General features: G+C 42.4%; 1 protein-coding gene across 2 annotated transcripts in view; it reads right to left on the reverse strand.

The window, feature by feature from the left end:
- Positions 1 to 932: 932 nt before the first annotated feature.
- Positions 933 to 17,487, reverse strand: part of LOC129865644 (N-alpha-acetyltransferase 40) — a 29,223-nt gene continuing 12,668 nt past the window's right edge. For both annotated transcript variants that reach the window (XM_055938578.1, XM_055938579.1), the window contains exons 3-8: positions 8,995 to 9,047; positions 8,765 to 8,860; positions 8,130 to 8,288; positions 7,370 to 7,453; positions 4,160 to 4,237; positions 933 to 3,950 (exon numbers count right to left, since the gene is read on the reverse strand). In XM_055938578.1, coding sequence (XP_055794553.1) covers positions 3,803 to 3,950; positions 4,160 to 4,237; positions 7,370 to 7,453; positions 8,130 to 8,288; positions 8,765 to 8,860; positions 8,995 to 9,047 — 618 coding nt within the window. In that variant the 3' untranslated portion in view covers positions 933 to 3,802. The remainder of the gene's footprint in view (positions 3,951 to 4,159; positions 4,238 to 7,369; positions 7,454 to 8,129; positions 8,289 to 8,764; positions 8,861 to 8,994; positions 9,048 to 17,487) is intronic.

Genomic DNA, 17,487 nt, shown 5'->3' on the forward strand with positions numbered 1-17,487 from the left:
GGCAGCAGGCAGGTGTGAGTGCATCTGCACGCACAGTGAGGCGAAGACTTTTGGAGGATGGCCTGGTGTCAAGAAGGGCAGCAAAGAAGCCACTTCTCTCCAGAAAAAACATCAGGGACAGACTGATATTCTGCAAAAGGTACAGGGATTGGACTGCTGAGGACTGGGGTAAAGTCATTTTCTCTGATGAATCCCCTTTCCAATTGTTTGGGGCATCCGGAAAAAAAGCTTGTCCGGAGAAGACAAGGTGAGCGCTACCATCAGTCCTGTGTCATGCCAACAGTAAAGCATCCTGAGACCATTCATCTGTGGGGTTGCTTCTCATCCAAGGGGGTGGGCTCACTCACAATTTTGCCTAAGAACACAGCCATGAATAAAGAATGGTACCAACAAATCCTCCGAGAGCAACTTCTCCCAACCATCCAGGAACAGCTTGGTGACGAGCAATGCCTTTTCCAGCATGATGGAGCACCTTGTCATAAGGCAAAAGTGATAAGTGGCTCGGGGAACAAAACATCGATATTTTGGGTCCATGGCCTGGAACCTCCCCAGACCTTAATCCCATTGAGAACTTGTGGTCAATTCTCAAGAGTCAGATGGACAAACAAAAACCCACAAATTCTGACAAACTCCAAGCATTGATTATGCAAGAATGGGCTGCCATCAGTCAATGCCAGGGCAGATTGCAGAGGTCTTGAAAAGGGTCAACACTGCAAATATTGACTCTTTACATCAACTTCATGTAATTGTCAATTAAAGCCTTTGACACTTATGAAATGCTTGTAATTATACTTCAGTATTCCATAGTAACATCTGATAAAAATATCTAAAGACACTGAGGCAGCAGACTTTGTGAAAATTAATATTTGTGTCATTCTCAAAACTTTTGGGCACGACTGTACATACCTATATTTAAAATACAGACAACTGGATAGAAGTCAAACAAGTTTCCTTTATTTGTATCATACAAATAAAATACTGACAAGGCAGAAATGACAGTCTAGTTTTTTCCCTTTCATCTTTGTCAGTTAATATTCAATCAATCACAAGACAGGACCACTCATTATCAAACATTGAGTTTAAATGTCATTTTTAAACCGAAAACAAATGTTTTACCTGTAAAAAGGCAAATAAAAAACAAATCCAATGAATTTAACAGATTATATACACAGAGAAAGAGAAAAAGAGGCTGAGACAAGGGTAGAGGGATTGACAGAAACACATTTTTAAAAACTAGTTGAACATGAAGACGAGGTGAGGATATCCAACAGGTCTTAATAAAATAATGTGTCCGAAATGGATAAAAACAAAACAAAAATGTAACGTTTCTTCCCTAAACGAAACTATTTTAAATTTAAACAAAACTGTTCCCCACCACTCCCTACAACACAAACCCAACCAAGCCACCAATCCAGTTAGAGGCTACCTATATACACAGGTCTCCATTTTTACCCACCATGGGCCTGTTTACCAGACAAAAAAACTCAATGTGTAATCGCAATTAATATAGTTGTTTTATTTCTGGACTAGTTTTAGGCTAATCTGTCTCTGGAAAACAGGCCCATATTGTTTAAGGGTTAAGGAAATCTGTGATTAGGGGTGATTTGTCTTCTTACCATAAACTATTGGACCGTAACATGCTTGCAAAGAAAAACGAGGAGTGTCAGTTGGGATTTAAACCTGAGACAGATATAGGATATTATTGGGTTGGAAAGTAGAGGGGGGAAATTGAGAGATCGTACATAAAACAGCTCATCTTTAGTGCATTCGGAAAGTAGTCAGACCCCTTGACTTTCTCCACATTTTCTAACGTTACAGCCTTAGTCTAAAATGTATGAAATAAAAATGTTCCCTCATCAATCTACACACAGTACCCCATAATGATAAAGCGATAACAGGTTTTTAGAAATGTTTGCAAATGTATATAAAAAAAATGATACCTTATTTACATAAAAATTCAGATCCTTTGCTATGAGACGTGAAATTGAGCTCAGGTGCATCCTGTTTCCATTGATCATCCTTGAGATGTTTCTACAACTTGGAGTCAACCTGTGGGAAAATCAATTGATGATTTGGACATGATTTGGAAAGGCACACACCTGTCTATATAAGGTCCCACAGTTGACAGTGCATGTCAGAGCAAAATCCAAGCCATGAGGTCGAAGGAATTGTCTTTGGAGCTCCGAGACAGGATTGTCTGCAGCATTGAAGGTCAGCAAGAACTCTAAGCACACAGCCAAGACAACACAATAGTGGCTTCGGGACAGGTCTCTGAATGTTCTTAAGAGGCCCAGCCAGAGCCCGGACTTGAACCAGATAGAACATCTCTAGAGACCTGAAAATAGCTGTGCAGCGACGCTCCCTATCCAACCTGACATATATTGAAAGGAAGGATCTGCAGAGAAGAATGGGAGAAACTCCCCAAATACAGGTGTGCCAAGCTTGTAGCATTATACTAAAGACGACTCGACACTGTATTCGCTGCCAAAGGTGCTTCAACAAAGTACTGAGTAAAGGTCTGAACACTTATGTAAATGTCTTTTCAGTTTTTTTTTAAAAAATACATTAGCAAAAATAGATTTTTTTTTGCTTTGTCATTATGGGATAGTGTATTTAAAAAAAAATCAATTTTAGAATAAGGCTGTAACCTAATTTATTGGGAAAAAGTCAAGGGGTCTGAATACTTTCCGAATGCACTGTATATACAATGCACAAGTGAAATGTCTTACTTTTTTAAGCCTGGGTGAGATGCCAATCTGTTGAGTTTCTTTCCATTCACTACATCCCAAATGGCACCCTATTTCCTTTATAGTGCACTACTTTCTACTGCACACTGTTTTTGTGACATGCCATGCAAACTACTGAAGGGTTTCTAAGAGTCCTGGTCGAAAGTATTACACTATAAAGGGATTGGGGTGCAATTTGAGATCGACACTAACAGTTACAGGGTCAATCACATAGACTTCTATGGAAACCTCCCAATCTGGCAACCCAGGTCACTACAATATCCTGAAGGTTTCTGTATGTAAACAGAGATGGCAACAAGGCCCACAATGCCAGCAGCAACACAGTGTGCGTCCCAAATGGCACCGTATCCCCTATATATGTAAAGGGAATACGGTGCCATTTCAGGACCTAAATCATCTGGGTGGTGAAATCTATTGAAAAGATCATCTAGAAAAACAAACATTTTTGTGACTTGGTTGCCATGCAAACTACTGAAGGGGTTGTTAGGGAGGAGCCAGGGGTCTTAACATGGCAACAGTGGGTCTTCCTGACATCCAATTGCATTTTGAAAACTGTAGAAAATAAACTGAAACTGATCAGAGGCTCTGTGTATTTCTGTGATGAGAGAGCGAGGGAGAAAAAGAGCGAGGGGGTGCAAAGTATCTACAGAATACCTCATCAAACTAAGAAATACATTTGTACGGCTCTTGTCCCAACATCCACCCTAGTCTACCATTCAGAATGCTTGGCCAATACACTGCTCTATCCATAATAGTACGCACGTTACGATTACTGAGTTGGAGCCTTAGGACTGTTAAGAAAGCTGTTGAAGAGAAGGAGGGGTGGACAGACGGGGCACAATAGAATGGAAGAGAAAGAGGTGGAATATGGAGGGGCGAGGGAAGGTGCGATACAGGACAGAAAAGAGGGGGTCGGGGGTCTGTCAGTTTTGGGGCTTAAAGGGGGGTGAACGATTGGGCGTTGGAGGGAAAGGTAAAGATGATTAGGAAAGTGGGAGGTTTTAGAGCATGTGATCAGGACGTGGTGAAACAGGAACTGGAAGTAATCATGTCCCTCAGTGGCAGCAGCCCCCACAGTGCCCCCCTCCCCCATGGCTGTGACCCGAGGCCTCCGCGTGTTTGGTCCGCCGCGACAGGATCTCATAGGTGCAGTCGTCACCGCAGCAACCAGACATACTAGGGGAGGTGTCATCGATCTCAAACCTGGGAGGGGGTGAGGGAGGAGGAGGGAGATATTGAGAGGGTAGGGGGGAGAGAGAAAGACAAGATGCACAGAAAGCAAAAGAGGCAAGAGAGATGGAGGAAGGAGTGGATTGATTACAGTATTGTGCCAACAGTTATTTCTAAAGAACATAATCATAATAATGTGTTTGTACATGCTAAGAAGCTGTTGAACAGCTATGGAGACTCACTGTAAGGCTTCCCTGAAGAACTGGTACGCCCCGTGGTTGTGTTTGAATACTGTTAACATTACCTTCTTCATCTGTGTGCTGGGGTGAGAGAGGTGGGAGAGAAAAAGAACGAAAGGGAAAAGATAGAGAGTGGGAGAAAGAGACCAGAGAGACACAGAAAGAGATTGAAATAGTTTCAGTTTCTATAGGACTTGGTGGTAGAATATTTCAGATAGCTTGTTGTTATTAGTGTTACACGGTATACCAAAACTTCGGTACCGTTTTGATACATGAAAAACGGTTTGGTACAAGAATTTGTTACTTTCGGGACTTCTGTCAAATGTGTCTCACGGATCAAGCCTGTCTATTAGCGCAGCCGACCTCTTATTATAGCGTGCACCGTGCCTGCTCCACTTACTCATTTCCAGCCTGCATCGTTTTAGCTTTCCACTCATGACGCACAGAAGTTAACACATTTGAATAATGTGACATGGCATGCAGAAATTTTGAAATGAATTACTGTTCGCAAAACAATGTCCATACAGGCTAGAACACCTTACACTGGAAGAAAATACCATTAGCTTTCCTTGCTAACTGACAGCTTAAGCTAACATCAATTCGATACCCTAGTACTTAGTTTGTGAAATGAAAACCATAATGCAAAATATGCTGATTTCAAAGCTGATTGCCACCAAAAAAGTTTATTTGGTCTCCCTCTCGCTCAAGTCTCTCCCAAAGATGATCTATTGCCTCAGCGAACTGACTGCCTCTTGAATGATGTCATTACTGGTTAAAGTGATTGCACACATTTTTATAAAAGAAGCTACTTCTATGCAAATGTTGTTGATCAGTACAATAAAATAAGTCACAAATGGAAGGGAAAAAGATTGTTAGTCATCTGTAGCCCCATGAAATCAGCCAAAACAATGCATGCACACACTTATTGAATATGCATTCACCTGTATTGTGGATAGGCTTAATCTACATTTACCCAGGTTATCAATAGAGATGATTACCATTATGTAGTTAGATTGGTAAAAGAAAGTTACATTTTTTGTATGACTGATTAATTAATACATACATGGCTGTCTGAACAACGTATGTAAAAAAAAATAAAAAATAATGCAATTGTAATGATATTGAACTCAAAAGATGCCCAACAATTTAACAGAGCAGTAGCTGAGTTTATCTGTCTGAATCAAGTGACTTTGGCTAATATGCCTTATGTTTTTGCCATGGTATCGTTTTGGTAGAGTATCATGATGGTACTGAGTATTGTGATACTAAACCTGGTATCGGTATTGAAGTCAAAATTCTGGTATTGTGACAACACTAGTTGTTACTGCTCTTTTCTCTCCAGTGTTTTTGCATTCCGGAGTAGCTTATGAGCCTTCTAGTGTTCCTATGGCGTGGTTATCATAGACATTCAGTGCATAGAAATTCCATCTATGGTTCAGTACCAACCTGTTGGCAATGAGCTGTACTACTTAGATGAGGAACTGCACTGAACAAAAATATATACACAACATGTAAAGTGTTGGTCCCATGTTTCATGAGTTGAAATAAAAGATCCCAGAAATGTTCCATACGCACAAAAAGCTTATTTCTCTCAAGTTTTGTGCACACATTTGATTACATCCCTGCTAGTGAGCACTTCTCCATTGCCAAGATAATCCATCAAGCTGACAGGTGTGGCATATCAAGAACCTGATTAAACAGCATGATCATTACACCAGTGCACCTTGTGCTGGGGACAATAAAAGGCCACTCTAAAATGTGCACAATGCCACAGATGTCTCAAGTTTTGAGGGAGCGTGCAATTGGCATGCTGACTGCAGGAATATCCACCAGAGCTGCTGCCAGAGAATTGAATGTTCATTTGTCATTGTCTTTTTAAAGAATTTGGCAGTAGGTCCAACCAGCCTGAGAACCGCAGACCACGTGCATGGCGTCGTTTGGGCGACCTATTTGCTGATGTCAATGTTGTGAAAAGAGTGCCCCACGGTGGGATAATGGTATGGGCAGGCATAAGCTACGGACAACGAACACAATTGCATTTTATCAATGGAAATGTGAATGCAGAGATACTGTGACGAGATCCTGAGGTCCATGTTGTGCCATTAATACGCCATCATCACCTCATGTTTCAGCATGATAATGCATGGCCCCATGTCGCAAGTATCTGTACACAATTCCTGGAAGCTGAAAATGTCCCAGTTCTTCCATGGCCTGCATACTCACCAGACATGCTCTGGATCGACGTGTACAACAGCGTGTTCCAGTTCCTGCCAATATCCAGCAACATCGCACAGCCATAGCAAAGGAGTGGGACAATATTCCACAGGGCACAATCAACGGCCTGATCAACTATGCAAAGGAGATGTCGCACTACATGATTCCAAATGGTGGTCACACCAGATACTGACTGGTTTTCTAATCCACGGCCCCACTTTTTTTTAAGGTATCTGTGACCAGATGCATATCTGTATTCCAAGTCATGTGAAATCCATAGATTAGGGTCTATTGAATGTATTTCAATTGACTGATTTCCTTATATGAACTGTAACTCAGTCAAATCTTTGAAATTGTTGCAAGTTGCGTTTATATTTTTCTTCATTATACACACTATATTATACTACTATACGTAAATCTATTACTATAACACTATATTATACACAGTGTAAAAAACATTAAGGACACCTGCTCTTTCCATGACAGACTGACTTGGTGAATCTAGGTGAAAGCTATGATCCCTTATTGATGTCACTTGTTAAATCCACTACAAATCAGTGTAGATGAAGGAGAGGACACAGGTAAAAAAAATATTTTTTAAGCCTTGAGACTATTGAGACATGGATTGTGTATGTGTGCCATTCAGAAGGTGAATGGAAAAGCCAAAAGATTGAAGTGCCTTTGAACAGGTTATGGTAGTAGGTGCCAGGCCCACCAGTTTTTGTCAAGAACTGCAACGCTGCTGGGTTTTTCATGCTGTACAGTTTGTCATGTGTATCAAGAATGGTACACCATCCAAATGATATCCAGCCAAATTGACCACTGTGGGAGACATTGGAGTCAACATGGGCCAGCATCACAGTGGAATGCTTGACACCTTGTAGAGTCCATGCTCCAACTAATTGAGACTCTTTTGAGGGAAAAGGGGGGGGTGCAACTCAATATTAAGAAAGTGTTCATGTTTTGTACACTCAGTGTATATTAATATATAATATGTACCTGTTGGCAATGAGCTGTAGTATCTGGATGAGGAACTTGCCCAGTCCTTTCCTCCTTACTCTGCTCTCCAACTGGACCTCATAACTACAAAAAAATAACACATCAACATCCAGAAGAACACTAAATGACAATACCATTCGACAACAATCCCTTTCAATAGTAGTGCCACTCAACTGTATTTCCTTGATTCCTCACATTCTCAAAGCACATTGGCGCAGAAGATCTGAGGTCCCTACCCTAGGATCTTTACATATGGATTTGGAGAAGTATACGAGGAGGGACGACACGATGAATTAAGATTCACCCTATCAGTTCCATTTTCCATAAAAGGTGACATTGAGGGAGTTTGGTTAAGCTGAACCGCAGTGCACCGTGGTATGGCACGTGACATGAACAGGCAAAAGCAGTAAGGGAGGCGCTCCCTTCTCAAATCGAACAATAATTTGCGCTCGGTCATGTTAGCAAGGCAGCATGACACATCGTTCAGAAACATACATCTCTTTTCCATTAAATATATGTTAGAAGTTTCGAACAAATTTTTCATTGTGAAGGCCGATAAAGTGTTTTTATCAAAAGCAATCACGTTTGCATGTGAAAACACAGAACCCCACTCATTACTCCACCTCCTTAACCTACATCACTTTTGTTTGGAGAAGACTTCCCGTTGGCTAAAACAGGTCACCTGGCTCACGGTTCCAAAACTAATGCAATCAATGCTTACCAGGGACATTAATCGAATCCCCTCCATGATAACCCTTACCAGTATAGCACCTCCTCCCCGCACTCGACGTCGAATCGGAAGTGAGAGAAGGCCACGGGGGAGGAGTCTGTGTCTCGGGCCAGGAGATACCACGCCCTCTCATCATTCATCTCATCCCGCTTTTCTCTCTCCTTCCATCCCCACTCACTCTGCTCGTACCTGCAGCCCAGAAGAAGCAGAATACTTTATTGATCCCTACAAGAGGGAAATGTTAAACACACTCACATACACACTAGGGCAGCAAATTTCTGTCAATTTTGCTTCAAAATAAATGTATGCACGATGGCGCACGCGCGCAGCCGGTTTGGGTTCCGTGTTAGTTGTTGCAGAAATTGACCAACTATTCTGTTTACTTTCTGCATCTATGTCATATCGCTGAGCTACCAGCTACTTTCCTGTACATTACTATTTGTCAAAATAATAATTTGTGGTCGACTGCCGACACGGTTTTATGACAGCAATTTAATTCCACTAAATTATGCAAATTAATCTATAGACTAGCACTTAACCTTTAACATCCTTAACACACACACACTCACTCCAATTTGCCATCCCTGCGCTCTCCTCTCCCTTATTTCATCCCTGCACTCTCCCTCACCTCCCCTTCTCTCTCCCCCTCAACCCTCCCTCCTTACAGTGTTTGCATGTTGGTCCTGGTTAGTTCATAGGCCCACTCCACAGAGATAGGGTTGAGGGTGGACACTCTCTTACACTCTATCTGGAGATTCAACCTACAGGCGAGAGAGACAGGACATGAGTAGTTAGCTATAAATCTAACACAATAAACCAGTCAACCAGACAGAGCAGATATTAATCAACCAGCCAGCCACACACATTGGAGAGGCACAGGAGGAGAATCTCTTACCCGTTTCTGTCATACTTTTTAAAGATGGGGAAAGCAGCCAGAGGGTCATCCAGCTGTGAGAGAGAGAAGTGTGTATGAGTTACAGTCAGTCAGTCACATGGTCAGGAAAAACTCCTGGCAGTCCAAGGCTCCAGACTGCGATCGTTTAGTCGCATTTTGCGACCATTTGACTTGGCTGTGTGAGTAAAATTGTAATTGATCGTATCGGTGCGAGCCACATACTACATGGTCAGGTGGCTATGTAGAATGTGCAGCTCGCACCAATACGACAAATAAAATGTTCACTTTTTTAGGAGGCTAAAACTATCCTTATGATTCCTGTAATGAAAGTCTGACCTGCGCTGTACAGATTTGGAAGCAACTGTTGTCACTGGTCGGTTTAATTTTGATTTCTCAACTCTCAATATTTAGCTCTTTGGCAACTATTTTACAATTTAGATATAGCTTTGAGATACAGAGTGCGCATTGGCCATTGCATATGCATAGGACTCATTGGGTAGTAGGCTACAACTGCAAAGTTTTTTTAGGACACTGAATTTCCTGTTCGATTAATACATGGCATCAGCAGTGGGGTGTTTTGATTTTCCACTTACACAGGAGGTGAATTAGCCCCAAATAGATTTGCCTATGATATTATTGCACATAAAGATTAAGGTAAATTAATCTATTGAACGGGGGAAAATGCCAGATTTTAACAGTAAAATGCCCCAAAACTAATGACAATCACTGGATTATGTTGCACATCAAAATATCTTGAATAATGCATTACCGCATGGACATGTTAAATTAAAACTGATTTATTGAATCCCAGCTCAATACTCTATTACACCCTTTAATAAAGCACTGTGAATTACTAAGTTGATGACTTATTTTTTCTATTGCGTGACGCCGCAAAATGTTTTGGTGTTGGCAAATCATGGGCTGGAGCCCCCAACTGCAAAAGTTAACATGTTAGTCTGGAAAACATGTTAGTCTGGAGAAACATGTTAGTCTGGAGAAACATGTTAGTCTGGAGCCCCGCGGTCACAGGTCCCGTTCCAGGCTGACTACATTGGAGACGCATGCCAGATCTGGATCTGTGTTTAAAATATCAGCCAACCACATCATGTCATAGCAATCTCATGCAAACTGCGCCCGACAGTCAATGGGTATGTTTACATGTACTCAGACTAATATAATAGTTTGATTAAATGTTTACATGCTTTGCAAGAAGAACAATTTCCCTTATAATCCTGTTTACATGGACAGATCTGAAATAAGGCTACATGATGGGACTTTGATAAATGTTCTATTACAGCGACCATGTTATTTTTGGAAAGCCTTTTTGATTCTGAGTTCGGACATATGAAGTTTGTATGTGAAAACTATTTCTAAGATGCATACTTTCAGTTTCTCCAAACTCACTTCCCTTGCACAAGAGGGAGGCTCGCTCTGCTGGTGCTAGCACATGCTCTGATTGAATAAACAGCTGGAACTACGACATCAACCAATTTGTAGGCAATGCCTACTCATAATTTGTTAAAATCACATGATGCAAACTGATGTCGTCATTGGAAGCATTGCTATCTTTTTCCCCCACAAAAAATTAGAAACACACCATTTTCACATATGTTGGTGTGGTGCTGGAGATGCTGAATATGAAGTTGAACATTTTTGAAATTTCCATTTAAAGATGCACTATGCAGATATCGCGGCACAATTTTCTAGTTGCTGAAATTGTAAGTTTGCCTGTTTTTTTTCAGTTAATGTGACAAAACAAAGCATAGTGTAGAGATTCATTGTACCATCTAAACCAGTGAAATATCAGTGCATTCAGAAATTATTCAGACCCCTTGACTTTTTCCACATTTTGTTACGTTACAGCCTTATTCTAAAATTGATTCTAATTTTTCCCCCCTCAATCTACACACAATACCCCATAATGACAAAGCAAAAACAGGTTTTATAAATGTGCAATAAGAACTGACATATCACATTTACATAAGTATTCAGACCCTTTACTCTGTACTTTTTAGGTACCCTTCCCCAGATCTGTACCACGACACAATCCTGTCTTGGAGCTCTATGGACATTTCCTTCGACTTTGTGGCTTGGTTTTTGCTCTGACATGCACTGTCAACTTTGGGACCTTATATACAGTGCATTCAGAAATTATTCAGACCCCTTGACTTTTTCCACATTTTGTTACATGACAGCCACATTCTAAAATTGATTTAAAAAAAAAGAAAAGTAATCAATCTACACAGAATACCCATAATGACAAAGTGAAAAAAGTTGTTAGAATTTCTTTCTAATTTATTAAAAATAAAAAACAGAAATACCTTATTTACATAAGTATTCACCCCCTTTGTTAGGAGACTCGAAATTGATTTGGAAAGGCACACACCTGTGTATATAAGGTACCACAGTTGACAGTGCATGTCATGAGATCGAAGGAATTGTCCGTAGAGCTTCGAGACAGGATTGTTTTGACGCACAGATCTGGGGAAGGGTACCAAAACATTTCTGCAGCATTGAAGGTCCCCAAAAACACAGTGGCCTCCATCATTCTTAAATGTTTGGAACCACCAAGACTCTTCCTAGAGCTGGTCGCTCGGCCAAACTGAGCAATCAGGGCCTTTGCAGAGAAGTGAACAAGCACCCGATGGCCACTATTACAGAGCTCCAGAGTTCCTCTGTGGAGATGGGAGAACCTTCCAGAAGGACAACTACCTATGTAGCACTACACCAATCAGACCTTTATTGTAGAGTGCCCAGACGGAAGCCACTCCTCAGTAAAAGGCATATGACAGCCCGGTTGGAGTTTGCCAAAAGGCACCTAAAGGACTCTGACCATGATAAACAAGATTCTCTGGTCTGATGAAACCAAGATTGAACAATTTGGCCTGAATGCCAAGCGTCATGTCTGGAGGAAACCTGGCACCATCGCTAAGGTGGTTGCATCATCATGCTGTGGGGATGTTTTTCAGCGGCAGGGACTGGGAGACTAGTCAGGATCGAGGGAAAAATTAAAGGAGCAAAGTACCGAGATCCTTGATGAAAACCTGCTCCAGATCGCTCAGGACCTCATACTAGGGCGAAGGTTCACCTTGCAACAGGACAAAACATATATATATACATACATACATACATACATACATATACATATATATACATATACATATACATATACATATACATATACATATACATATATATATATATATATATTTAAAAACCTTTATTTAACTAGGCAAGTCAGTTAAGAACAAATTCTTACTTACAATGATGGCATGGAACAGTGGGTTAACTGCCTTGTTCAGGGGCAGAACGACAGATTTTTACCTTGTCAGCTCGGGGATTCGATCTCGCAACCTTTTGGTTACTGGCCCAACACTCTAACCACTAGGCTACCTGCCGCCCCAATGACCCTAAGCACACAGCTAAGACAACACAAGAGTTGCTTCGGGACAAGTCTCAATGTCCTTGAGTGGCCCAGCCAAAGCACGGACTTGAACCTGATCGAACATCTCTGGAGAGTGCTGAAAATAGCTGTGCAGCAACACTCTCCATCCAACCTGACAGATATTGAGAACCTTCGCCCTGCAGCGAATGAGAGAAATTCCCCAAATAGGTGTGCGAAGCTTGTAGCGTCATACCCAAAAATACCTTTGGCTGTAATCACTGCCAAAGGTGCTTCAACAAAGTACTGAGTAAAAAACTGAAAATGGCACCGGAAGAAATGGCAGGAGTTTTACAGGCGCCCAACCAATTGTGCTATTATTAGTTTTTTTTCGTGTTATTTGTTTTGTACATACATATATTGTACATAATGTTTCTGCAACCGTATCTTAACTTCTTATGGCTGCAGGGGCAGTATTGAGTAGCTTGGATGAAAGGTGCACAGAGGTGCCCAGAGTAAACGGCCTGCTCCTCAGTCATAGTTGCTAATATATGCATATTATTATTAGTATTGGATAGAAAACACTCTGAAGTTTCTAAAACTGTTTGAATTATGTCTGTGAGTATAACAGAACTCATATGGCAGGCAAAAACCTGAGATAAAATCCAAACAGGAAGTGGAAATTCTGAGGCTGGTGGATTTTCAAACAAGCTCCCATTGAAAGCCCAGCGAGATATGGATGAGTTTTCACTTCCTACGGCTTCCACTAGATGTCAACAGTCTGTAGAACTTTGTCTGATAACTCTACTGTGAAGGGGGGCCGGATGAGAGGAGAATTAGTCACCACTGCCATGAGGTGACCATTCTTTGACCATGCGCGTTCACATAAGAGGGAGCTCCGTTCCGTCGCTCATCTGAAGTCAATGTAATTCTCCGGTTAGAACGTTATTCAAGATTTATGTTAACAACATTCTAAAGATTGATTCAATACATCGTTTGACATGTTTCTACTGACTGTTACGGAACTTTTGGACATTGTCACGTTTTAGTGAACGCGCTTTGTGACTTTGGAATTGTTTACCAAACGCGCTAACCAAAGTAGCTAATTGGACATAAATAACGGACATTATCGAACAAATCAAGCATTTATTGTGGACCTGGGATTCCTGGGAGTGCATTCTGATGAAGATCATCAAAGGGAATAATTATCATGCATTTTCTGGTTTCTGTTGACTCCAACATGGCGGCTAATTTGACTAGTTCTGAGCGCCGTCTCAGATTATTGCATGGTTTGCTTTTTCCGTAAAGTTTTTTTGAAATCTGACACAGCGGTTGCATTAAGGAGAGGTATATCTATAATTCCATGTGAATAACTCGTATTATCATCTACATTTATGATGAGTATTTCTGTTGAATATATGTGGCTATGCACTATCACTGGATGCTTTTGGAACTAGTGAACGTAACACGCCAATGTAAACTCAGATTTTTTTATATAAATATGAACTTTATCAAACAAAACACACATGTATTGTGTAACATGAAGTCCTATGAGTGTCATCTGATGAAGATCAAAGGTTAGTGATTCATTTTATCTCTATTTGTGCTTTTTGTGACTGCTATCTTTGGCTGGAAAAATGGCTGTGCTTATTCTGTGGCTTGGTGGTGACCTAACAATCGTTTGTGGTGCGTTCGCTGAAAAGCATATTTGAAATCGGACACTTGGTGGGATTTACAAGATTACCTTTAAAATGGTATAAGACACATGTATGTCTGAGGAATTTTAATTATGAGATTTCTGTTGTTTTGAATTTGGCGCCCTGCACTTTCACTGGCTGATGTCATATCCCGTTACCGGGATTGCAGACATAAGACGTTTAAGGCAAAAAAGAGCTTCTGGATAACAGGACAGCGATCCCTCACCTCGGATTAGACTAAGATTTTTTCTACAACAAGGAGGCCGCAAAGGACATTCTCCAAACACCCGACAGGGCCGACATCCCCGTTATTTGCAAGAGGAAGACACGCAGGTACAGAGGACAAAGAGACGGATGCCTCGTCAGGACCCGGAGAAGGCGAGTGGGAAAGCTGCCGTTACCGTCAATACTACTCGCCAAAGTGCAATCATTGGACAATGAATTAGACGAGGAACGATCATGAATATCCTACCAACGGGACATCAAAAACTGTAATATCCTATGTTTCACGGAATCGTGACTGAATGTCGACATGGATATTCAGCTAGCGGGATATACGCTGCACCGGCAAGATAGAACAGCACACTCCGGTAAGACGGGGGGAATCTGTTCATATATGTAAACAACAGCGGGTGCAAGAAATCTAAGGAAGTCTCTAGATTTTGCTCGCCTGAAGTAGAGTATATTGTGATGAATTGTAGGCCACACTACTTGCCTGGAGAGTTTTCAGCTATACTTTTCGTGGCTGTTTATTTACCACCAGACTGATGCTGGCACTAAGACAGCACTCAGTCGGCTGTATAAGGAAATAAGCCAACAGGAAACCACTCAACCAGAGGCGGCGCTCCTAGTGGCCTAAGACTTTAATGCAGGGAAACTTAAATCAGTTCTACCAAATGTCTATCAACATTTTAAATGTGCAACCAGAGGGAAAACATTCTAGATCCCCTGTACTCCACACACAGAGACGCGTACAAAGCTCTCCCTCGCCCTCCATTTGGTAAATCCGACCACAACTCTATCCTCCTGATTCCCGCTTACAAGCAAAAATTAAAGCAGGAAGCACCAGTGACTCGGTCTATAAAAAAGTGGTCAGATGAAGCAGATGCTAAACTACAGGACTGTTTTACTATCACAGACTGGAACATGTTTCTTGATTCTTCCGATGGCATTGAGGAGTACACCACATCAGTCACTGGCTTTATCAATAAGTGCATCGAGGACGTCGTCCCACAGTGACTGTACGTACATACCCCAACCAGAAGCCATGGATTACAGGCAACATTCACACTGAGCTAAAGGGTAGAGCTGCCGCTTTCAAGGTGCGGGACTCTAACCAGGAAGCTTACAAGAAATCCAGCTATGCCCTGCAACGAACCATCAAACAGGTAAAGCGTCAATACAGGGCTAAGATTGAGTCATACTACACCGGCTCCGAAGCTCGTCTTATGTGGCAGGGCCTGCAAACTATTACAGATTACAAAGGGAAGCACAGACGCAAGCTGTCCAGTGACACGAGCCTACCAGACGAGTTGAATCACTTCTATGCTTGCTTCGAGGCAAGCAACACTGAGGCATGCATGAGAGCATCAGCTGTTCCGGACGACTGTGTGATCCCACTCTCCGTAGCCAACGTGAGTAAGACCTTTAAACAGGTCAACATACACAAGGCTGTGGGGCCAGATGGATTACCAGGATGTGTGCTCCGGGCATGTACTGACCAACTGGCAGGTGTCTTCACGGACATTTTCAACATGTCCCTGATTGAGTCTGTAATACCAACATGTTTCAAGCAGACCACCATAGTCCCTGTGCCCAAGAACACGAAGGCAACCTGCCTAAATGACTACAGACCCGTAGCACTCACGTCCGTGGCCATGAAGTGCTTTGAAAGGCTGGTAATGGCTCACATCAACACCATTATCCCAGAAACCCTAGACACACTCCAATTTGCATACCGCCCAAACAGATCCACAGATGATGCAATCTCTATTGCACTCCACACTGCCCTTTCCCACCTGGACAAAAGTAACACTTATGTGAGAATGCTATTCATTGACTACAGCTCAGCGTTCAACACCATAGTACCCTCAAAGCTCATCACTAAGCTAAGGATCCTGGGACTAAACACCTCCCTCTGCAACTGGATCCCAGACTTCCTGCCGGGTCACCCCCAGGTGGTGAGGGTAGGTAGCAACACATCTGCCATGTTGATCCTCAACACTGGAGCTCCCTAGGGGTGCGTGCTCAGTACCCTTCTGTGCTCCCTGCTCACCCACGACTGCATGGCCAGGCACGACTCCAACACCATCATTAAGTTTGCAGACGCCACAATAGTGGTAGGCCTGATCACCGACAACGACGAGACAGCCTATAGGGAGGAGGTCAGAGACCTGGCCGGGTGGTGCCAGAATAACAACCTATCCCTCAACATAACCAAGACTAAGGAGATGATTGTGGACTAGAGGAAAAGGAGGACCGAGCACGCCCCCATTCTCATCGACAGGACTGTAGTGGAGCAGGTTGAGCGCTTCAAGTTCCTTGGTGTCCACATCAACAAAACTAGAATGGTCCAAACACACCAAGACAGTTGTGAAGATGGCACGACAAAGCCTATTCCCACTCAGGAATCTAAAAATATTTGGCATGGGTCCTGAGATCCTCAAAAGGTTCTACAGCTCCAACATCTAGAGCATCCTGACTGGTTGCATCACTGCCTGGTATGGCAATTGCTCAGCCTCTGACCGCAAGGCATTTACAGAGGGTAGTGCGTACAGCCCAGTACATCACTGGGGCTTCAGGACCTCTACACCAGGCGGTGTCAGAGGAAGGCCCTAAAAATTGTCAAAGACCCCAGCCACCCCAGTCATAGAGGGTTCTCTCTACTACCGCATGGCAAGTGGTACTGGAGTGCCAAGTCTAGGACAAAAATGCTTCTCAACAGTTTTAACCCCCAAGCCATAAGACTCCTGAACAGGTAATCAAATGGCTACCTGGACTATTTGCATTGTGTCCCACCAACCCCCTCTTTTACACTGCTGCTACTCTCAGTTTATCATATGTGCATAGTCACTTTAACTATACATTCATGTACATGTAACAGTATAACTTTATACCGTCCCCTCGCCCCGACACGGGCGCGAACCAGGGACCTTCTGCACACCTCAGCAACTGACACCCACGAAGCGTCGTTACCCATCGCTCCACAAAAGCCACGGCCCTTGCAAAGCAAGGGGCAACACTACTTAAGTCTCAGAGCAAGTGACGTAAGTGATTGAAATGCTACTAGCGCGTACCCGCTAACTAGCTAGCCATTTCACATCCGTTACACTCACCCCCCTTTCAACCTCCTCCTTTTTCCACAGCAACCAGTGATCCGGGTCAACAGCATCAATGTAACAGTATAACTTTAAA

The sequence above is a fragment of the Salvelinus fontinalis genome, chromosome 11, assembly GCF_029448725.1.
Source record: "Salvelinus fontinalis isolate EN_2023a chromosome 11, ASM2944872v1, whole genome shotgun sequence".
Taxonomy (NCBI): Eukaryota; Metazoa; Chordata; class Actinopteri; order Salmoniformes; family Salmonidae; genus Salvelinus; species Salvelinus fontinalis.